At 44.1% G+C, this 24,875-nt stretch overlaps 1 protein-coding gene across 4 annotated transcripts in view; it reads right to left on the reverse strand.

Moving 5' to 3' along the window:
- Nucleotides 1-24,875, reverse strand: part of fbxw7 (F-box and WD repeat domain containing 7) — a 127,195-nt gene that overhangs the window by 26,967 nt on the left and 75,353 nt on the right. For 3 of the 4 annotated variants that reach the window (XM_072463983.1, XM_072463984.1, XM_072463985.1), the window contains 5 exons: nucleotides 12,795-12,877; nucleotides 10,907-11,048; nucleotides 5,640-5,774; nucleotides 1,870-1,993; nucleotides 740-876 (listed from right to left, as the gene is read on the reverse strand). In XM_072463983.1, coding sequence (XP_072320084.1) covers nucleotides 740-876; nucleotides 1,870-1,993; nucleotides 5,640-5,774; nucleotides 10,907-11,048; nucleotides 12,795-12,877 — 621 coding nt within the window. Of the gene's footprint in view, nucleotides 1-739; nucleotides 877-1,869; nucleotides 1,994-5,639; nucleotides 5,775-10,906; nucleotides 11,049-12,794; nucleotides 12,878-18,697; nucleotides 18,789-24,875 lie in introns of those variants that run through there. The other variant, XM_072463987.1, reaches the window with a different exon arrangement.

Genomic DNA, 24,875 nt, shown 5'->3' on the forward strand with positions numbered 1-24,875 from the left:
CTAACGGGAAGGTTACACAGTGCACCTTTAAAAATCCTATAAAAAAATAAAAAAGGCAACATCTTTAAACTAACTAACATCAGAAGTAGCCCTGGCTAACAAAAAAAAAACTAAATAAATGAATTTAAAAAACATTCTTGTTACTTAAAATGCTACTTATTTGTTGAGGACAAGCACCTATTAGACAGAATGTTCCACTCCACATTAAAAAAATGCACATACTGTATCTTTGGAAATGGCAACACCCGTCCCGACATGCCATGGCACACAATTGATGCCCAACACTTTTGTTTGACTAGGGTTTGGTGGGTTTGCCACAGTATTGACGGACATAAGCATGTAGCGCCACCTTCCCCGCCCTCGGCTTTGTGTCGGACTGACGGCGTGTGAACGGAAACTTGCCTTTGGGTCACAGGACTCTGCAAACACGTGTGCGTGCATATTCAGGCGAGCGCCGAGTGGAGTGTCTGCGTTTAAGTAGGTTTTTAATGATTAGCTAATAATGTTTGACAAGCATGGAGCAGTTTATTTAAAGGAGGAAGACAAATGAAGTCACTGGGCAGATGCTACGGCCATTTGAAAGTGCAGCTCAATTATCATTAAGCCTGACACATGCTGAGCCATCACTACGTTACTGTCACTTACTGAACCATCATAGTGGGAGGCCTCTAGCACTTTTGTATCTCTAAAACTGGGGCTAAAGCTATGGGGATTTGGAGTTAGATGGAGAGAGTTATACCTTGGGTGATTTGAGGTCCCCTCTCCTCCAGTTGGTGTCTATCCGGTGCTGCCTGATGTAGGCACTCTTCCAGGGACTGTGCGTGAAGCCGGGCTTGACCACTTTCCTCTTCTTGTGCGGCAGAGGCTCGTCGATGCCTGGAAATGCACAAGGAGCAAATTGGAGTGAATTTGCAAACTGGAGACTGAACTAAGAGTAAAAAATAAAGACGCTGGGAAGTGAGCTTAATGGCAATAAATGTAGGAAAACTTTTGTCAACTATTAACTACTAACTATTAATTAATTATAATTATTGCTTCAGTCTCAGTAAAGCCTATTAGACAGACTGAAGGGCATCAAGTTGAATTGCAGCAGTTGATTTTCACATTATAGTTGCATTTTACTAGAATTATGCAGTCTTAGCATATTGTAAAAAGGCATACAAATAAATATATTCTCAGATATTACATGTTTATTTCATGTTATTATATCCATCTTGAATTGGATTGTTTCTTAACTCCTAACTTGATGGTTTAAGGTTGAATGGACGATTTTTTTGGCCCAAATCTGAGTCTTATTTCCTCGTGGCGTGGACTGCCGATTAGTCCTGCCACGTATCAATCATAAAACGCACCTACCGCTCACCTGCAGCCTCGTGCGGCTTTTCCCCTGAGAGCAGCACAGTCTAAGCGCATGGATCTATCATAATATAGTTCCCTCAGTGTACGGGACAAAATTAGGACGGAGAAAGACTGTTTGAGCTGTCTCATAAGAGACGTAAATCTACGGGAGATGAGAGATGCGATGTGATCCGTCGCGCTAATAAACAAACGCACGTGTGTGTTGTATCAGTCCACACGGGGGAGGGCGCATGCGCACTTCCGCCTGAGTTCTCAAATCGCCGAAAAATCGTCCATTCGGCCTTTAAGTATTGAAAGGAGTACATATTTATAACAAACAAACGATCACTGTCTGATTACCACGGCCTCCAGTGACCGAGTGGCGCCGCCTGAACTGAGAGGACTTCTAAAGTAAACACTAAAGTAGGTGTAAACAAGAGTAAACCAACACAGCGCCCGCATCAGAGGCTCCGGAGCTCTCCTGCTGGGCGCCCACATGCCGCCCGTCTGCCGCGGCGGCTCGGTGCTCACCCTCTTCCCGGCACTTCTCCCTCCACAGCAGGTTGTCCTCTGCCAGGATGCGCCAGTAGCGGCACGTCTGCGCGGCCTGGAGGAGGTCCTTGGGTTCCAGGAACGAGAGCACGTACAGAGCCAGCTGTTGTGAGAACAAACACACGGGCGCGGCGGGGTTAGCAGACGAAGCAGACAGATGCAGGGATTATACTGGCACGGAGAACAGCAGACGGGTAAGTCAACAGTGCACCAAAGTCATCGATTAGACCAGATTAAGGAACTCTACCACAAACGTTCAGATGTTAGAACAGTTTCGAAAAGGTGGAAGTGCCATCCTTTTTGGTACACTTCCATTTCCTTCACGTTAAATCATTCTACTTGTGAATTTTTTAAGCTAGATTTTGGCTATTCAAATTTTCAGATTTTGAAAAACTTTTAAAATCAACAGCACTTTTCCCCAAATAAGTTAAAAAAAGATTACACTAGTTTCATGTTGGAGAAAGTTAAAGGATCTAAAACCAACGTGGCATGCACTAGCCAACACAGTACATTGTATACAGTATACCGTATTTTCCGGACTATAAGTTGCACCAGCCAAATACCAGCATAATAAGAGAAGAAAAAAACATATATAAGTTGCACTGGAGTATGAAATGCGGTTGCAAGTGTGAAAATAAATACTATCACATATAAGTCGCACCGGAGTAGAAGTATATAAGTATAAATATAAGTATAAGTCGCACCCTGGCCAAAACTATGAAAAAAGGTGAGGAAAATACGCTAGATCTGAAATTAATTTAGTCCCTTTAAGTAGATGAAGTGATGCACAGTGAATGTCTTTAGAATATTGTTCTAATGATAAGATCAAGTATTATACAACCATGCAAGTCCAAAAGATTCAAGATAAAAGTTTTGGCTCGCAGGCTGGACGAAAGACACCGGATAATGCCATTGTGATGAAACGCAATTAACACTCGTCAAAACAAAGGATGTAAAGCACCGTGGCGGGATCACCGGGCCACAGCTGGCACACAAAGACAAAACGTGGAAATGAGCACAAATCTGCACTCGTGTGACCTGTTTTCTCTGAACACATTGTGCGATTTGAAATACATAAAGCGGTTTCAGGTCAACAGCTTTTGTTCATTATAACTGTCACTAATGGACGGACAGAAAATGGCCGGAGCAATAATCAGAGATAACCCCCAAAGTAAATTAAAATGGAGTTCTGTGAGACTAATGCGTAGGGTTAGTGCTGTGGCTAGCATAAGTGCACTGCTCATTAGGTGCGCGATGTGCAGCGGTTTGCAGACGCTCTCATCCACTCCCCGAAGCTTTTCAGGTGTTGCTGTCAAATTAGCTGCACCGCAAGAAAAATGACCCTCCCAAAGGATAGTTTGAGGAAGTTGAAAGATTGAATCACAAGAACTTCACTGCGCTGCTCAAGTTACAGGAATGAAAAAAAAAAAAAATAAATCAGTTCTTATGTCATATTATCATCCTTGTTGCAGTTTATGAGTCAGGATTTCTACTGCAGTGTGCTCAAATTCCCCTCAGTACTACTACTTCTACTGTGGCATTTAGAATAAAAAAACGAATACGCTATTTTAAGTGTGAAGTAATAATAAAGTTATTCAAGAACACAGGGACTGATAAAACCTACACCAAAAGTAGTAGTAGAAGATAGGTCTGGGTAATATTGCACATCTGGATTTCATTCCTCATAATGATCAATCTACATTTTGAATTCAAATGATTTGCCTGTAATCCCTCAATCGTCCAGGTCGGTTCTATAGCATGAGAAAGTTGCATTCTGTCAACTGGACGAATGCTTTTACAGTGAACAGTACATTTCATTACTCGTCCAGGTAGTTTATCGAGTTCGGTTCTGGTTTGGTGGATTTCCTTTACAAAAGTCCAACAACGGAGGCAATCGGCTCAGGGGCTTGTCTGGGTCCACCAGATGCTTCAGAGGTGAGCAGAGTTTAGTGAATAACATTGTTTGCTCCAAATGCTGCGTCTGGATGATTTTACACCGGTGCAGGGTTTGTTTTGGTCCTTCTGACGGATAACGAGATGCATAGATACGTCACTGGAGCGTCATCTCTGATTGGTTGCCGCGTCGGCCGCCAAAAGTCCAGCTTTGTTCATCTTTGCGTTTTTTGAGGGTTGGATGCTCTGGACGGCCAAAACGTCGACCATGAAAAACGTGGTATTTGTGCCACATTCGTTCTACAAAAACAAACTTTGAATATAAATCTGACGCTTTGACGCTGCGGTGTGAAAACCCTTAACAGAACCTTGCAGATGAACTGAAGAAGCTCCTTGGATGAGTGATGACATGTCTTCACTTTTAAACCTTTGTCCAGTTGACAAAAATGTTGCTTTTATTTTAAAACGCAACGTTATTAAGTTAGAGCTATTCAACACAAAATAAACCAAATGCATTCCTCTAAAATCTGAATTCCTCACCGAAAAGCATTCACTGGTTGGCTGGTGGACCACATTTATAAAGTGTTTCATTGGGATATGGAAACCTTTTTTGACCCAAATCTTCTTTAACAAATGACCGAGGCACAACTCTGGCTTCTACGAGAGTCGTACATGAAGATATAAAGCTTTTCTGACAGTGAAGCTCGTTCTGTTCTGTGTCCGCTGCACATAAGCCCTGTGCACGCATGTCTTTTGGGGCATGGGTCGTCCGTGGGGCCCTTGAAAGCGTTGCGTCCTCTTGCCTCAACCTGCAATCTCCTCCCTGTCTCCGCGGTAACACCTGCCAGCGCCTGCCGAGCCGTGACACGGCAAAGCATTTGATCAGCTGCGTCAGGTACACAGGATGTGGGCTGCTTTCTAAAGGATCCCCCCGGTGTGATCTTATCTTGTTTATACTGTCAGGTTTCAGGTGAAACGACACCGCCCACTCAGGAGGCGTTTGGTGTTTCATAACTGATGTGAGGGGAGACGGTGACAGGATTAGGCCGTGAGACGGATGGAACTCTCTGGAACACGCTTGACAAATTGAGCCGCGACTTGGGGAACTTTTCTTACTCGCAGCTGTCAGAGTTAGATTTTAATCACAACAGAAGACTGGGAAAAACGAGTGGTAAAAGTGCCTTTTTTGGGGGGGGTGTTTTCAAACAAGATCTACGTGCCAAATTGTTTCGCACTTTATCTTTACATTTTGGGGGGAAATAATGGGTTTTTGTTGCAATTTATTGTTTTATCATTTCACAAAAAACACTTATTCGGTGACCAAACTTATCCCAAATGTTTATCTTTAAAAATTCAGCTTCAATAATCCAAAGTAGAAAAATAGGTCAGCAAAGTATTCAAAATCAAATACTAATTGATACTATTAGTTTTATCCAAAGTATATTAAAAGAAAAAAACAAACTGGATAGAATTTTACTTTTCCTGAATAGTTTGAGAACAATCCTGAGCATTATTAGATCTAGTATAACAAAACAAAGGAAGTACTATTATTTTGTATTGAAAATTATGCTCTATTGACCTAAAAAAAAGGGATTTTTTGTTGTATTGTGGTATTGAAATTTGCATTTGAGTATTGAGCTTATTCCATAGTATTGAACATCTGAAATATGAACACAAAATAAAACCATAACCTTCTTTGTTTATGATTATGACAGAGCAGTTGCCTAATTCCTACTTTGATATGTGCCATCAACATTAAATTGAATGTTTTTCATGATACAATGACATGTTTCAGAAGTAGAATCACTGCCTTTACCACAGGGGCCCATTATGTTTGTGATAATCTGGTCACTTACCTCTTTGGGCAGCAGGGAAATGAAGTCTCGCTGAAACTGCGGCTCGATAACCTGCATCATATGCTTGACTTGCGTGGGCTCACAGCTGTCAATCAACTCATCCAGCGCCAGCAGCTTCTCGGGGCCGGTCCAGCTCTGCGAGAGGGAGAGACACCCTTTACTCAAGTGGTTTGATTATTACAGTGCAAGCATTAAAACATGGTTGGAGTGAATTGGCAGCTGGTGTCAATGAACGAGAAGGTGAAGCTAATCAAAAGCACTGAGCCGCGCCGGCTGGCAGCCGGGCATGATAATGATGTGATGATCTTTTATTGCAAAGCATAAAATGCCATTTCAAATAGCTGGGCTAAGCAAGTCCCTGTTGACATTAGTTTCCAATAATCAAATTAAATAATTGTCATAAACGCTGTCTTTTGAAAGCCCATGTCATATTTTGACACAGAAGTTGCAGTGGCCTAAAGAAGCCGTGTCATATTAATAATACTGTAAATGCAATTATAATTAGACGTGGGCATTACATTTTATACAAGATAACAGTGAAATTGTCGTTTAAGGTTAGTATGATGGTGTATTTCTGCATTTTTGTGATTCATTTTCCAAACCACTCACTTATGCCAAACTTGGACCTGAAACAAGACATTTTCAGTTGATTTTGATCAAATTAATTGCTTTAAAGGCATTTCTATTGTTCAATTGATTTTATTAGGCCTTCATCATTTGTTTGAAATGTACTTCAGCTGACTTTTAGAGTAAAATGTTTGTTTTATAATGCGATGATGTGCAACACTTTGGAAACTGTCTCGTTTAGAAAATGTGCTATATATTATAGATATAAAAATAAAGTTGAATTGGACATAGGCACAATTTAGCCATTAGCCGTTCACAATTTTTGGTGTATTGCAAAAATATAACCAGATAATTTCAACAAAATATCTATATTGATCACTTGTACTTCTATAGCCATTGTTACAAGCATCTAGGGTTGTGCCAAAATATCTGCTGAATCGATACATCGTCATGAGTCATTTTTGGTGTAATTTCCTGATTTATTTTGTGACCGCGCGACAACTTTGTTGCTTATTTAAAGAAAACTTATTTGCACGAACATTTGACACTTTGATGATTAAAATGGGTGTATTTTCTTTTGAGTTTGTTAAAATATATTGGGTTCTATAGAATGTCATGAGCAATACATCGATGATCGCACGTATCACAAAATCGTAATATCGTGAGCCGTGTATCGCATCGAATCGTGAGGGACCGTGTGATTCCCAGCCCTACAAGAATTCCATATCCATTCATTACATAACCATAGCTTATATCTACCCTCGCCAGCCTCGTCTCTACACGGCTCCACACGGCTTTTGTCTCGTCTAATATATTAGTCACTAAATGAGACGTTGGCGTCCGCCCTGCTCAGAGCCCGAGGACAGAGCGCAAGACGGCTGTCACCAGGACCATCGCTCTACTCTCTTCTACCAGGACATTTAAATGCGTGGCCACATCTGGATTCGCGAGCGCTGCCTACTCGTCTATAAAACGTGTACTTGGGTGTTATAAGGCTGAAGGTGCCAGTCAGACGACGGCCTGGAAACGTCCGCGTAAGCTTCTTCTGACAGGTCCGACGGGAGGAATTGATTGGAGTGCTGTAGGAACATGGCGCCGGGTGTAATGCGTCTATAATACATTAATGATCTGTACTGCGCGCTCTTCCAGGCACCTGTCCGTCCCCGCCGAGCCGATGCACGGGCGAAAAATTTGATCGAGACAAAGACGGCTCTATTGACGGCGCTAATAGACCCCCGGGTGTCGGTCCTGGCTGAATGTTCCGTTGTTTAAAACTTGTCGAACGGAGCTGCAGTTTGGATTGGGTTGTTTTTCTGGCAGGAAAAAGCTCCCAAGGATGATTACAGGCTCGGGGGCATGTTGGAAACTCTGCCGCGCATTAACTACCTGTAATTTGGCAGCTCGCAGCTACAGTTGGGCGGCGCTGGCCTTGGACGTAATTGTACGGCGTGGGCACTTTCGCACTCATGACCGGCTAATTGTCACGTTCCATAACAGTTCCACCGACGTAATCACAGGTAGTGGCTTTAACAAAAAAATACATGCCTAGATTTTGCTTTCGCACGTTTGCAAAAGTTAATAGAAAAGAAGTTATCCAAGCGTATTTGTACTGCCTGAAGGAAAGACGAGTAACTTGAGTGTAAACTTGAGGACACGGCACTCAATGCGACTACACTGCCATTTCAAAATCATATGGCCTTGGATATGTGCAGACAAATGCAGACAAATAATTTAGCGCTAATGTGATAACGCAATAAGATGGACAGCCCCACCACAAACATTTAAATGATCAGTGTAGGCAGGATCTGAGAATGTGGGAAACGGACATTACGGCGCAAATTATTTTGACATAAAATACAATCATTAATTAAGTTTCTGTTTTTCTATGGTAAAATGGCTTGCAATGCTTTCCATTTAGTGTCCCTCCAAGGCTCCCATACCTGCCACCGGGCGTGAAGAGTAAACACTGCACCGTTACCTCAACTCCATTAGGTGCACTTTTAGTTCAGCCTGTGACAGAATCGCTCTCTCTTTTCTTACTAATATCGTGAGGCGCCTGTGAGGTAAATGTGCCCCACCCTCTCAGGAGAGGCCCCCCCTCTCAGGAGAGCCCTCGGTGACAAACCTACACCTGTGATCACGGCACAGACACTTGAATCTCTTGGAGCCGAGGAGGAGCGTCTGCCTTTTGATCAACTGATGAGCAGCTGATGAAATGCTCCACTGCAGACGACAGGGGGAAGCGCGAGGGGGAGCGCCGGGGGAGCGCGTGGAGAGGCGCAGTCGGACACTTTATTTTTAGATGGTAAAGGACAAGGTGTTTGAACAATGGGGAACTTTGCATGAGCTGATGAGTTAAGACAGTGTTTTGTAACCGGGAGCGCTAAAGACGGCACGGACCTCTCAAAAGGCATTCTGATCTCTTTTGGCGTCGGTGAAGACGGCCGTGTGTCCTGCCATTTCACCTGGGATCTTGCATCGGCACGACGACGCCAGGCTAGCTCAGCGTTAGCATCACTACTTCCTGTCCAATTCCATCACTATGGGGTTTTAACCGCACTGACGTCAATAAATACTGACTGATTACACTCTCACACACAAAGATATGTAGATTTAACATACTTTCTTTTCTAGTTTCTTTTTGTGTGTGTGTTAGCATTAAGACACAGTGAGCTAGCTAGCACACCACTGTGTCACACCTATTCAGGGATAAATACCATTATACTATATATGGACGACAATAATTTGATCAGTTAGTCATTATTTCTTCAACATGTAGCATAGAATACACAATACATTTTTATACAAAGTTGTGTTTTGTTTTTTCAACAGGCTCACGGTTTCCACAAGTAAATAATTAGATAATTTGTTTGTGGAAATGGTATTAATGACAGTAGTAGCAGTATCTAGGGGAAAAAGTATAATAAAAGTAATAGTAGGAGTAAAAGTATATATATGGAGCGTTTCCATGTCTAATCTGTTATTTTAATTCCTAAATATGTTCATTAAAGTGACTTGTGTAACTACGGAGCTCTGCAGTTCCACCCTCTAATAGAAGCTACATGCTGCGACTGGACTGGGGAATGTACAGAATGTAGCGTTTGAGGTTAGCTATAGATTACAGACAGCGGCGTGGCAGTTCGGGGCGGCGAGCTGATGGAAAATACACACGGGCTCGTTCAGGTGTTATAGGCGGGCCACGCCGCTCCGACATAACGAGTCAAACTCTTAGGTAATGAAATCCCTGGCACACCATTATACGGCATATCGCACGGCTCCCGCTGATGTTAATGCGTTTGGTGGCGTCTTATTTCCACTGAGCTGACGTTTGAGGCAAGAGCATGGGACATACGATATTAGCGCCTCGTAATAATATAAGGAAATGGCTGACACGGGAATATAATTGCGTCGTTATCGGATGAAGCTGAGGCAATGTCATAGATATACAATTTTTGCTCAGGGAATTATTATTTTTTGTACCGTAGCAAACATTGGATCATCATAGGCTGGGGAAAAACACAAAAGAAACGCAGGGAAATATTGTTAAGGCCAACTCACGGTGAACATAATGTGTGGCGAGGAGACAATGCGCTATGGCTAACAGTAGTTTATGAATGCATGCTAGTTTATGATTGGCTTACGAGTCTTTCTTCCTACTACGTTCTCATTTTGTTGCTTTTTATTAGACGGAACTAAAGAAGTAGCATCACTCAGACCAAAATGTGTGTTAAAATAATGCTACGGCTAAGTCGTGATGAAAGTCGTTTGCGGTAGAGTAGCGCGTTAAAGCTAACCATTTACAATGTCAACATTAGCATATGCAAATCCTCTCTCATCTCCACGTCTCATTTTATTGTGGAATGTTATTAGCACTTCTAGATTCCGAATTGCGCTTAATATATCAGTCGTTTATGCATGCATGAGCTACGCTAATGTGTCGATTTTTATATCAAGTCTGTTTCTAGCTAAGTATTATCCCATCGTTTTTCACCATGCCTTGTTCACTCCACCTTTAACGGTTTTTGTGGTCTTCAATCCATTTCAGTTCGCTATTTTATTTTTTATTAGAACATAGATCAGCAAGAACTACAACACAACAATAACAGAGGAAAATTAAATAAAAAAGACACAAAATAACGCAAAAACACACAAAAAACCCACAGAAAAAAACTAAAAAGAATGAGCTGGACCAGGTAGAACATAAGGCAAATAAAGTAGTAAAAGTAGAAAGTAGAAGGGAGTGGCGTCAGAAAATGAATAAATAAAAAAAGAAATTAGAGCATATTAAGTTCTGAATAATTGTCCCATTTTGTCCATTGTTTTTTTACATTTGTCGATAATACTTTGCGTTTTAACTCGTTTCTTAAATGTGAACTGGATGACCCGAGGCGAGCCCAGATCCATATAAAACTGACATAACTTAAATGAAATGCCATCACCGTAGCTTGAGTGAACTGAAGCTACGACTCTTGCTTTTAGTGCGAACAGGTAGAGCTAAAAGCCATTCCACGCTACACTGCCTATGGTAATGTGCCGGGCCAGAACAACAAGGCGGCAATTATCTGGGAGACTAAGTGAACATTGATTGGGCACAACATCTGCTTTTTGATGAGTTTCTCCTGCGGGCGCCGGGAGCACCCGTGGGAGCCGAGGAAGGAGACGGGAGGAAGACGGGAGGAAGACGGGCGCGAGGTGCTGACCTGAAACGTTCGGAGCCATTCCTGGAGACCCGTGGGTGGCTGGATGGAGGTGATGCGCCGCCTCTGCTGCCCCTGGCCGTTGGCGGCGCGGATGTGGCCGAAGGTGGTGGGCGTGGCCGGACACGGGACGATTCCTGCCGGGCTGTCGGACATCAGACGGGGGGAAGAGTTAGCATGTCAGAAGGCAAAAGGTCTGCAATACACTATAAGTACGCATAACAACAAGCGCGACCTATGACAATGTAACTAAATGTGTTTGATTGTGAATATCGAGCAAGCGACGACATCAGATTGACATGCAGTTCATCTCAAGTACAAAGCTAACTACTGTACTAAATCAGTCTGGTCTTTTGTTTCTGTTTATTGTTTTCAAGTTTCTGCAGCTGAACTTTGAATTTCCTTCATATTGTATAAACCGTATTTTCCGCACTATAATGCGCATTAAGCGAAACAAAACGTGCACCACACAAGGTCAGTACGCACAACCAGAAATAATCCATATATAAGGCGCACTGGATTATAAGGCGCACTTAAAAGCCTTTAATTTTCTCAAAAAACGACAGTGCCCCTTATAATCCAGCGCGCCTTATATATGGATCAATTCTGGTTGTGCTTACTGACCTTGGCACACGTTTTGTTTCGCTTAATGCGCCTTATAATCCGGTGCGCCTTATATATGAAAAATGATCAAAAATAGACCATTCATTGATAGTGCGCTTTATAATCCAGTGCACCTTATAGTGTGGAAAATACGGTATGTGTGGTATACATATTTTTTTAATTCAACAGTGGGGTGATTTAAGAAGTTGGAAATGATTGTTTGGCATTCAAAAATGGTGTAAATTGTTCATTCTATCCTCCATGTAGGCCGATACAACTAGATATCTATTATTTAAGAAGAACATGACACATTCTCTTGTACAAATAGCGCTGACATCCAGGGGAATTAGAACAGCATTAAGTGGTCGTTTTAAATATTGATTACGGACTTGATCAGTTTCAACGCTCCCTTATCAGTTTTATTGGACTGACAGACTCTATGGCAAGTCAATGCTGAGGAGATATTGTCTGAGTTTATTGTTAACATATTTGTGATCAACCAAACAGCTGGAAGAGCCACCTCAATGACACATCTAAACATGACATTGAACGTTCTATAAGCCGTACGTGTTCTTAAACATTTTTGCACGTTAATTACATTCGTTAAGTCAAAGCAAAGGGGACACTCGGCTTCAAATTATCATGCCAGCCGAGTCCTCCCTTTGAATGGCCCTCTGTATATAAAGCAGTGGCGGACTTCAAAGCGCGCCCATCTGCCCTTGTGATGTGAGGGCGGCGGCAGAAATCCCATCTCGCACTCTCGACAGGCAAATATGCAGCTGGGGGTCCGTTTCGTTATTGATTTATATTTAATGGGAGAGGAAGTCGAGCCGCGCCGGTTTACGTGGCCGAGTTTTACACTCAAGTGGCCGCGTTGGGTCTGAATTTTAATGCGGTTACAAACACGCTACATACGCGCTACATACGTGCTACATACGTGCTACATACGCGCTACATACGCGCTACATACGCGCTACATACGTGCCCCCCGTCATGAAAGATGGAACACTCCGGGCAACATCTGGAACGGCCGCGCGTGTGTGGATTCGAGCCCCCGTGCGATATATCGTGGAGGAGGATTCCGTTTGATGCAGTCTATATAGCGCTGGCTGTTATGGATTCTTGGAATATACGGTCGGTTTATTCAAGGGGTGCGAAGAGGGAAGGGCGAGCTGAGGCGAATGCAGGGGGAGATTTTGAACAATAACAAACAGAGATAGGTGGATCTCCTTTGAAGCGGCCGGGTGGTCCTGGTGAGGGCGGTGGAGGGTTGTTGATGCGCACTCACCTGGGATATTCTGTGCCTTTGCAGGGCTTCTTTCCTGAAGGGAACGATCGGACCTCGGGGCCATGGTCCAACTTCCTCTTCATCTGTAAAGCAAAAAAAGATAAGCGTGTTAAGACTAGAGAACATATCATGAACAAAATAGCAGAGCAAATGGTAAACTGTGCGCTGCAAGACATTTCTAATAGACGGCAGAAATATGATCAGATTATTGTCCTCAGTATAATATCCTTGTTTATGAAACCGTTGCAACAGTTAATCATCATTTTCCATTCTCTTATAAATGAATGCGACATGTTACAAAACAGCTTTTTCCAGTTTTGGTGTCGGTTTCTGTGCATACTTTACGGATTATGAGAGTCATTTTCGAACAATGGATTACCGTATTTTCCAGACTATAAATCGTAGTCTTGGCCGGGGTGCAACTTATACTTATATTTATACGTATGTACTTATACTCCAGAGCGACTTATATGTGATATCATTTCATACTCCAGGGCAACTTAAATATGTTTTTTTTCTTCTCCATGATGCATTTTTTGGCTGGTGCGACTTATAGTCCAGAAAATACGGTATTATTTTTGCAGCAAAGCACAAATCAACCGAACAGCTCAGTCTACAACCCGCTTTTGCAAAGGCTAAACCCAGGTCACCTCGCGGAGTCAAACACAGCAGCTCATTACAATGCGTTACGGAGCCTCTTCTGCAAAGTACTATCTCCTCCAAAACGCACAACTTTAGCATATGACGGACCGTGTTAGCGTCCGATCGGTGGCATACTAACAACGGCGCGGGCACTTTGGAGTCTCGCGTCCCGAGTGAGGCAGCGCGCATGGGGAATCAAACTTTAACGCTCTGGTTACAGTCTCAATTCATCACCGCGTTCGATAACAAAGCGGAATGGCTGGACGTATCGGCGGACGAGGGGATGAAACGTTTATTGGCTTGTAACACTTGGGGGGACCGTTTTTCGGGTTGGAGGCATGCGACAACAGTGATTACCGAGCAGCGAGGGCGTGCATAATAACGGGAGGCGATGAAAGCTAGAAGGAAAAAGAGACCTGAAGCATTTTTTTTTCTTCTTTTTTGGCAGTGAAATTTGATCCTAGCTGATGGTTGGAAAGGGAAAAAGAAACCGAGCAAGTCCGTGTTTATCATTCCCTTTCACCTGCACACAAGCGGCCGGGGCCTATTACCACCTACCCCGCCGCGCAAACAAAGGCGCCTGTGTATGGGCCGGGCCGAGCCAATTTACTCCATCCCATGCCCGCCTACTCCGTCTCCCTCTCTTTGGCGACGCCTCCTGCCACACATGCGAGCGATCACCGGCTCTCGTCTCCTCGCAGAGCAGCCAAAAAATGTACACAGTGTCACAGTCTGGTTTGTATTTCGACAAACATGCGGCAAAGCGGGGACTCGTTTGCCTCGCAGCGACATTGCGCGTTAAAAGTATCGTTTTGCATGTATTTACTTTATGTACGAGAGCTTGTTTTGCAAAGTAGAGCTAAAATGCAAAGTCTTTTGAATTTGTGGCACGTTAAAAAAAAAAGAAAAGACGCTTGCGTTCTCGTGATGCCAAGTGCTAAATGCGCCAGTTGCAAATACATATGTCGATCGCTTAGCAAAAAGTAAAAGAGTGCATTACAAGTCGTCAGGGGCGTTCACTTTAGCCAAAAGCAGTAGAATTTGAACTCCTCCCATTCGAAACCAACTAAAAATGATAAATGTGGTCTTTTAGTCGCTGTTCAGGGTTTTCTAAATACATCCAGTCCTGAATTAGGCCAGTCGGCATTTTGGAAATAGAGTGAGAACAGCGACATATAGAGACCGTTGGTTATTTAGAAGCACTAACCTAGTCAACAAAGACTAGTCTCGGTGGAAACATGGCTATTGAGATGTGCTCGCCCGCTCTTTTAAAAGCAGACAGACTGGTTCAGCCAAACGAGCATTCCAGGCCTCCAAGAAAATCAGCCGGACGTCATGAGTCACCCTTTCGCGCCGGATATTTTCAATACACCCGTCCACACAAACTCCACGGTCGATTAAATAGCAAGACTGAACCTGCGATGAAAAAAGGCGCACCTCCGAAAGCAAAACCGGGCCGATGCCAGGTGCGTTGGGCTGTTACTGTAGCACGGCGAGCTAACAGCGCAACTTTACTCCGCCGTGATTACACGTCTCACTTGGGATGTGTTTTTGTTTATCACTATAATTTGGTTTAACTGGCAGTTCTGTGCCCGGTGATTTCAGCCTCGGGGGCACGGTTTAGTTTGGAAATAGCACATTGTAGCCTGCATCCCGGCGTGTTGTAGCAAGCCGGCCGCAATGTTCCGTGTGTGCGTTAGCGCCGGCTGTTTACGCACACCTGAGCGAATTCTTTTGTGATGTAACGCAATGAAGCTACAAAGAAGCCGTTGATATTGTTAGCTAGTAACTGGCAGTGAATAAAGTCTAAATAAGTGTAAAGAATAAAGTCTTTATTTGGTGGAATAGTCTGAGGAATAAAGTCTTGGCGGTAATGTAACACTTGGAAAACAGCCGCCATAAAACACCAAAGAAGTAAAAGACGAAGTCAACTAGCAAGTCAATAACTGTTAGTTAAGTTAAAACAATGGGCACTTTTTAGATTGCAGAAGTTGTAGAAATAATTAAAATGTCAATTCTTAATAACTTTTCATTAGTGTTATGATCAAATCTTTGAATGGCAATGGGAAATGAACAGGAAAAGTTCTCAAAATGTTGCTGAAGAGTTATGCAAATCCACATCCAAATGACTTCTGTGGCCTAAACAAGGTTCTATTTTAAAACATGAGACTAAACATCATTATATAGAAGACCATTATACAGTGTTTGTGCCACTACCAAGAGCCAGTAGTTCAATCCCGCTTTAGAAGATGTTTATTACCCTTATTTTTTTTATGAGCAAGGCACTTCAGCCAACTCATCTCTGAGCTTGGCAGTGGTAACAGCCTCTCGTAAAGGGACGCCTCGGGAATTATTGATTATTCAGATCACAATGCAACTGTGAGGGCCAAAATATGACAATTGTGACGCTAAACTAAGTTATTTAAACTAAATCTAGACTCCGAAAAAGTTTATTTGGCTGTTGACGCTGCAGTAACTTGACTTTGACTTGACTTGATTAGTCAGAAAGTCCGAAAGGGAACAAGCGGTAGAAAATGGATGGATGGATGGATGGATGAGATTTTATGAAGCTAATCACGCACTAGAGGGACCGGGATCTATTAGACTGTAATTAACGGTAGTGAACAAGAATTAATGTTTTCAATATTGTGAATATTTGTCAAACCGTACAATAGTCAGAAGACTCAAAATGAACATTATGACATCCATACTCTCACATCACCAAAGTATTTCATAAGCAAGTAGTCGAAACAGGTCAAGGTAGAGAAACACTGCTCCATCTCTATCAATAAATCTTATTTCTGGTGCTTTTGGCCATATATTAGACTTCAAACTCAGCTTTACACGGATCATTAACGGCGTTCAAAGCTCAAAACGCGTCGGGAGCGGACTCGCTTACACGACTCGCACATCAATGCACCGGCGTAGGGATCTTCTCCACCTTCAACCCGCCAGAGATTTGCGATCCATCCCTCAGCCCCCCTTTTCGCCGCCGACACCGTGGCCGTAAAAAACAAACCGAGATTTACGTTCAGAATGTTCAAAGAGAGAGTGGACCGGGGGGCTGCCTGCTAAACGCCGCATGCATTTGCACTTTGCCGTCGACGACCGGCAAAGGCGTGTGTTTGCGCATAGCTTGTTCCACTTATCTACAACTATCTGACTGACGGAGCTTGTTTGATTAGTAATAGTTGAAGGCAGGGAGAAGGGAAGGGTGGAGGTGGTGGTGGTGGTGGTGCAGGGGGAATTTCCTTCCTTTCTTTTCTTTTAGTAAGCTACTCCTGCTTGTTAAGATCCTGGCACTCAAAGCCAATAGTGTTTGTTCTTGAAGATGATGATCTCACAGCAATGGCAGTTTGGTAGCCAAGGAGAGGTAGCTCGCTTTTGGGTGTGTGGCAAGTGAAAAGAAAAGGTGGGGGAGTCGCTGGTGTTCGATGTGCGCGCGTACAAGCAAAAAAAGAATAGCGGACCGCCCCGTCTTGCGTTTCAGCCTGGGAAAAGGTAACCAGAGATGTTTGTAAATCACAACTAATCAGACCTCCTCCTTCGTCCGCGCTCCACGCCGAAAAGCGCGCGACAGATGGATGCAGAAGGAGCGCTAACGACGTTTTAAAGACCGCGATCGCTCTTATGTAATGTGTTGGCGGGTTTTTGACGGCGGCCACGTCCTGCGGCATCCCTCATCCCGGCTGCAGAAGTATTTGTCATTTTTCAAGCGGCCGCGGAGCAGACGTGGCCTGTCAGCTGACAGTCGGCGAGCAGCTGAAGCGTCCGTGAAGGGGGGAATTTAGGAACGGATAATGGGGAAGAGGAAGTTTAGAAGTTGGTTGGAATAATGAGGGAATTGAATACGTTTAGGAGCTCGCAAACATAACTATTCATGGGTTTCAGCTTTCTGTTATATGCAACATGTTAGGACTTTAGGCCATGTTTGGTTTGAAATTGCAAATTTTTCCGGCAATGGTCCAGATTTTTTTCTGAAAATCATGGATATCAATGTTTAGTCAGACAACATCATGTTGTAAGAGCATGCCATTTTATTTTGCATATGTATGTATTATTGTCCATTACTGATGGTATATTAGTAATTGAGTTCATAACAATGGGGGGAAATCTAAATTCAGTTAAGTTATCATGGCATATTGCACTTTATTCATGCAAACTTGGAAAATATTTACAAAAAACTATAATTTTCTTCCACCATAAAAAAAATAAACCACGACTAATGCCAAAATCCTAGTAGGACTCAATTACTTCCTCTTGAACTCAACACAGCAAAGTTCCGAAGAGGCCTGCTCACCACAGCTTGAGAATCCCTGATATTGCGCTTACACTTTTCCCCCAAACAAGTATCGAGACAAATCGATATAAACTGCAGCGCCGCACGGAAAATACACTTTCTGCACTCTCCCTAACAAACCGGCAGTACGTTCCCTCCATAGGTGCCACTCAACATCACCCGCCCGACATATCCTGGCAGAGTCTGACACAGTGACCCATTATCTGCTCCGGGAGCCCGAGGCGTGTGCACAATGTCAGGGATAAGCTTCTCCTCGTTACAGCAGCAGCACAAACACACACACATCTCCACACTTCCACGCCAAGAGAACCGACCTCCAGTGCTAGAACACCATTACCATACAGAGAAATGACCCGGGAGGACCGTGGCAAACCCTGCATTGCCCACTCGCATCAGGGGCTCAGCATGATGCCTAAAATAGTGCCATCGTGTTGCTACAGCTCTGAGCATCACGCCAGCTCATGCGTAAAGGGAGGACCACATTGGGCAGGTGCAAAGGAGGGAGACTCCTGGCACCATCTGATGTGCAGCCGCGTGGACGTGGGACTAAACGCATTTCTATACATTTCATGAATTTGACTATAACTGCGTAACTATTCAAATCACTGTGATATAGTGTGTTCTCGATGCAAATGGGCAGAAGTGATGCACGAGGATGAAGTGACCGCGAGTGAAACGCAGCCAAAGCCGCGTCGTGATGTTACAGCACGCCAACACTACGGGAGACGTGTCCGGCCAATTATGTGCGTCTCCAGGGGCGCGCAACACCGCGGCTCACGGCTCATCCTCCGCGGCTCACGGCTCATCTTCCGCGGCTCATCCTCATCCTCCGCGGCTCTTCCTCCGCAGTGGCCGCACGATGAGCCGAGGGAGACGCGGCAAAGACTGCGACTCGAGCGGTAAATAATGACACGGCGGACGTGACTCGCGCGCGGACAGACGGCGACTGGGATGTACTCACTTTGTAGAAAATCATCTTCAAAGTGCCGTAGAACCCCATGCTTGTATCCGGGCTTGTATCCGCGCTTGTATCCGGGCGTGTTCCCCTCGGCTCGTCAGCGGTGCGCGGTGAGGTCCGGAGCGGTGTGGCGGAGGCGGCGGAGCGCGCACGGGCGGAGCGGAGACGCGAGCGGAGACGCGGGCAGAGGACTCGCAGGTAGATCCGAAACCGCCTCTGATGTGAACATGCTCGGGCACGTCACCGGACTGGCGTGCGCGCGGTACAATCCCCCGGTAACGGCATCACGAAAGGAACGGAAAGGAGAGGAAAGTAGGCAGTAGTTCCGCGGTGGCTCGTCAGTGAACAATGCTGCTGCTGCGACGGTCCCAAAGGCGTGTGCGCCGCCTCGACTCCCAGTGAGTGAGCAGATGAGAGAGAGGGTGAGGAGAGGGTGAGGAGAGGGTGAGGAGAGGGTGACACACGCAGCGGAGGAAAGGGGAGGAGTGCGGCCGAGGCGTCAGAGCTGCGCGAGGAGCGGCATCGGATTACACTCCCCGCTGGAGGAGGCAGTGATGGTGCAGTCCGGCTCCAGGCGCATCCTCCGAGAGCCACCGGGGCACGTACGCGCGCGCACACGGTAACGCGGGGCTGGGGGGCCGGGGGGGGCCTCGGCGGCCCTCTGCTTTGAACGCATCATGAGGTGGAGCGCCACTTGTTGCAATTCAGAACAACACGTCCTGAAAGTGCAGCTGCAGTGAGACCACTGCAAGAGCCACAGCTCAAACTAACAAACAAGACTGAAGTACAAAAAAGACGGATCAGAAACTGTGATAGGTTTAATCAATGCTGTTTGGAATCAGCGAGACTAAAGGATAATTGTTATAAATTATTCTGTCATTCCGTTTTATTTAAAGCAGCCCAAGGCAAGAAAAAGTGTGTTTGACAGGACCAGGAATAAAACATGAGCAGGTGAGCTGACTGCAGCAGAACCTTATCATGTGTAAGCAGAGTTTACTCCTGAGAACAAAGAACATCACTCGTTTACTCACTGTACTATTCAACTTCTCTTCATGGCGATGCACCGTATAATAAATCCTTCTGGGCAAATTCTGTTGCACATGTAATTGTTGTCTACAAACTGGTAAATTGTCAAAATACAAATAAAACCGAGGCTTTGTGTCGGACTAGAGTTTATTTCATACAAGCTCCTGTGGTCTGGGCTGATCCTGATCCTGATGCAGCACCTGCTCTTCCCATTTACATTTCACTGTAGTCACTAATGGCTTTCCACACCTGCCCATTTGATAACACTGTTTAGACCGTTTCTATCACCAACTATAGAAAACGTCACGTAACATATAGCACACAGACATTTCGCCCTGAATGATCAAAGATAAATGCTATTTTTTTCAGAACAAGTTCTATGCATCACTGATGAGACAGTGCGACTCAATGACTTTGATAATGCTCTGATTGGACACAGAATATCAAATCCTATTGTGGATTCTGTGCTTGCACATAGTTTTAGCTTTACTGTATCCATTAGTAACAGCACTGAGCTCAAACAAGGTCATGGTCCTTATGGCATCTGAAAAAGCTGTATTTTATTGAAATATAAACCTTTCTTGTTCCAGTAGTTAATTACAAGTGTGACTTAGTGTGATGGAAAGAATACTAGTTAGAGAATACTGAAAACCTGCAGTAAAATGTACTTTGTGTGCTGCCCGGTGGTCGAGTGGTTACTCCATGTCCTCCCCTCTCCCATCACTCATTTCACATTCACACACTCTAATAAAGCTTACGAGCAACAAAAAATTACAATGTTACATGGTCCAATCAAAGTACCGGTACTGTATTCTGAATACTTGGAATACATTTACAACAGCAAATATAGTATATAGTTTATCACAATTTTCTTAAAATGACCCCGATTTGTCTACTAGATTTCATCAGTTAACACTAAACCTTTGGTCAAGTAGTGAATTTGAATGACCCATCTTTGCCTCACTGGTCTCAAAGTGCTTGGGTACATGCTGCGTGAGTGGCTGTGAGCCGCTGTGAGCCGCTGCCGTGAGCCGCCGCTGTGAGCCGCCGCCGTCAGCCGTCGCCGTGAGCCCCCACCGTGAGCCCGCGCTGCTCTGGTGGAGACCTGGCATCAGTGACGGTTGGTGAGCATCAAATGGAGGGCCGGGGCTTTGTCTGTGTGTTTAAGGTGGTCCTCGTGAGAAAGGCCCGCCGGCTCCAGCCTTTACACAGCGCTGTGGAATGCCTGGTATGTGGGACGAGCTGGACTGTGGCCTTTTGAATGGGCCGGCCTTCCTTTGTGGCCCCCCCCCTCCTGCCTGGTAGAGCATTAACAGGCCTCTCTCCCCCCGATACTGACCTCCCGCATCACACCGCTGCCGCCCCGCTGCTGTTCAGATGTGCCCGTCAACCTGCAGGTCATTCTGAGACGTGCTGAGCGCCATGGTTCATTCGAGGGATGGGTCATTCTTTTGTGGTATATTAGGGCTGCACAGGGAAATACTTCACCATGTGCTGCTATTATTCATGAATATTGGACTGAGATCCATGAGGTACAGCAGATAATCTTCCATACAGACATTTCATTTGACTTTAAAACAATGAATCTCGGATGTGAAACTCCAACAGTGGAAGTGACTGATGGATACCTGTGGAATCTATAATAATGAGATGGATAACAGTTTAGGCTTCTCGCATGTGATTCTCAAATTGTAATGCTCCTAGACATGTTGAAATATATGTGAACTTCAAAAAGAATCCTACAATCAAAATATAAATCACAAATAAATAAAAAAAAATGCTAATGCTCGTTAGCCTTATGGGCATTGTACTATTAAAAAGACTAAAGTTCTAAGGATGCAACGCGCTTTTTGTTGAACGGTTTCATACACATGTTTTATAAGTGTGATATAAGTATAATATAACATTTTAATTTGTTTACACAATTTGTCAAAGTACAACTGGATGGACAACGGCAGTGACTACAGTGCAGCCAGTGAGCGTGTGCCCTCAGACCACGCGGAGGACGGTTCAAATCAAAGTAGCTTCTCGGACAAAACTCTCACTGAAAGAGTCGCCGTCGCGCAATTATGCAAGGAACGACAACCAGCGAAAAAGAACATTCATGTCACCATTTCTCTGACTCTCCCATAATCCACATAAACATAAAAAATCATTACATCATCAAGAACGAGAAGGAACGCCACATTTGCATACAGATCCATCCATCTGAGCAAAGTGGAAATCAATTATTAACAACGGCGTTAGCGACAATGGGACGGAGCGAGGACGGGGATTTTCGACCCGACAGATGCCGCGGGGAAGAAAAGCCGACCTGAGAGAGAATGGGCTTTTCTCGGGCAAATGTTTGATGAGAGGTGGTGAACTTGAAGGAGGCAAATACTTCTTGGGCACTGGTGCGTCTCTAAACGGGGGCCCCGTCATTGTGCGCCTGTCCGCTGGGTGAAAAAGCGTCGTAGTAGTAGTTGTAGTAGTAGAAAAAGGGGGCTGGCTGGAGTGCCATCCCCACGCCGCCGCCGCCGTGCACCCGCACAGATGGAACGCGCGTGTGGGGGGGGGGGGGGGGGGGGGGGGGGCACTGATGAATAAGGAACGCATGGATCGTGGCACGGGCAATGGGATAATAACGGCATCATTCGCGCGGAGTAGCATTAACATAGCCTCCCGCCGCCCACGCGACTCCCGACATTCGAGTTTGACGGGGTCGGGTCAGGAAAAAAGAAAGAAATTAAAGCGAGAGGCAGCGCTTATCGCCCGCGTGACGTGAATAGGCTCTTATGGAAATAGATGAAGAACAGAGGTCAGGATTTGCAATCAACGGCCATTATTCAGGAGCACATACGTGTAAAGTCGGACAGCGAATGGGGGAAAATCCATAATTGGCTCGTGCGGAGACGCTGGCATGAAAACCTGTTGGATATGTTGCAAAATTAATTAAATAAACGGCAATGATCTGGTGAAAAGGTGGACATAATATGTGGACATAATACTTTGTCCACATTTTCCGGACTATAAGTTGCACCAGCCAAAAAATGCATGATAGAGAAGAAAAAAACATAAGTCGCATTTTTGGGGGAAATGTATTTGATAAAATCCAGGACCAAGAACAGACATTTCATCTTGAATTGCAATTTAAAATAATAACAGATGAGAGAACATGGTGAATAGGTGTACGTATGCTAACGCTAACACCTTCAGCTACATGACGCACAGACAGAACTGTGGTAAGTGTCTGGTATGTTAACGTAACATATGAACAGTTATTCAGATAACTATAGCATAAAGAACATGCTAACAAGTTTACCAAAGCATCAGTTTTACCCCAAATCACTAAATCCATTGAATTCTTCTTCCTCTGTGTCACTTCTAAACAACTCCACAAACTCCAGAGGTAGAGGAAGTGCAGATTCTTCTTCTGCGTCGCTTAGAGCCTAGAGCGCCCTCTTGTGGTTGTCAGTGTGAAAATAATCAATAATACCACATATAAGTCACTCTGGAGTATAAGTCGCACCATGTCCAAAACTATGAAAAAAGGTGTGACTTATAGTCAGGAAAATACGATAAACGCATACTATGTTCTTAAAAGGTGCTTCATTTTACTCTTCAGTTCGGGGTCTGCCAGCTGCTTGTGCACATGGAGAGGTTGCTGCATTGCCTGGAATGTTCCGCATTATAGCAATAAACTTGTTGACCGTTTAAAGCCCCGTCGCGGAACATTGCGAACAAAGCAACGACATCAACAGTGACAGGCACGAGGCGATACGCGACCGGGAAGTTTAAATGTATTACTACTTTCTATTCTTTGTGCGTGATACACTGCACAGTAAACTTTACCCCGATATTAGGTGCCGACTGTTCGTTTATCCGTTCTGTACATTTGTCAATAATTGCATTTGCGTTTTTCCCTGTTTTAATAAAGAGAAAGTAAATTATTTATTTTGTCAGTAAATGTGTGAATGATTGCAGTTTCCTTCCTGTTGTGGCCCAGACAGAAGCTTTTGTATAAATTACTTTACAGACAGACACTTAGAAGCCAAATTACATTAGGAGAGCCAAAACGTCCAGTGTTAGTGATTTATACTCTTTGTTGTTTGTCACATTTGCACTATTCAAAACACAAGTTATTAATAAATAAGGCTGAAAAATATTGCAATGATTTTCTCTTCTAATACAATAAAAGTTGCCATTTGGGAAAGTCGATGGAAAACTTTGTGTGCGCCAACTTTTTCTGTTTCTATTGCTGAAAAATGCTTAAAAAACACACGCCTCTCCACAGAGCTTGCCGAACTGGGCTTGGTAACGTCACACTGTTTCCATGGAGATAGACAAGTTCAATGCTATACTGAGGAATATTCCGGATGAAGCCAGGATATGTCCATGGAGACGTGCAGGTTACGCAGTGGTGCCTCTTTGTTGCTGTGATATATAATGTAGTTTCACATTAATTAAACGCAGCGTAATCTTACTTTTCGCATTCGTCGCGGTTCAATTGGGGCGTCGGTACGTGAAAGATCAAATACACAAACGGCAAGTGGTATTTGGGTATTTTATGTGTCATTTACTTCAGTGGCATTTCATTTTTCAGATGAAATGTCAACACTTTGTCATAAAAAAAATTACGTGTGGCATTTTGCACCAGTTAATGGAGGGGGGAATTCTTCAATAATGGCCAAAATGATGTCATCAAGGGGGGCGTGTCCATCTGCGCTGAATGTTCACAACTTTGACACATTTAGGGATGAAGATTTCCAATATGTGTTAATTTAATCAGGCGGGGTTAGCGCAAAACAACTGGTAAGAACAATAAAATGGATAGAATTCAAGTTGTTTTTATTCTATAACTGGAGAATTCTGTATGAATTTATGCCTGTGTGAACTTAGTCTCAAATAACATCATTCTAAACTGTACCTTAGTAAGTAGATCTGCTATATTTGGCGAATAGATTGGGAACGGTTAATATTTCTGTGCGGGAAACTTGTATTCTCATGGCGAAATCTAAAACTGATAAATCCTCTCCAGCCACAACAAACCCGCTGGCATCTGTTCATCATCCTTTTTTAACCAACTTTTGCCTTTGCGATTTCAATGGGAATCTCGTCAAGCGTCGCCTTAAACGTTCCGTGTTAAATGAAAGCCGTTCCAGGTTTTATTTCT

Source organism: Eucyclogobius newberryi, unplaced genomic scaffold (genome assembly GCF_026437365.1).
Source record: "Eucyclogobius newberryi isolate DKJ021-1_F unplaced genomic scaffold, fEucNew1.0.hap1 SCAF_4, whole genome shotgun sequence".
NCBI classification, from domain to species: Eukaryota; Metazoa; Chordata; class Actinopteri; order Gobiiformes; family Gobiidae; genus Eucyclogobius; species Eucyclogobius newberryi.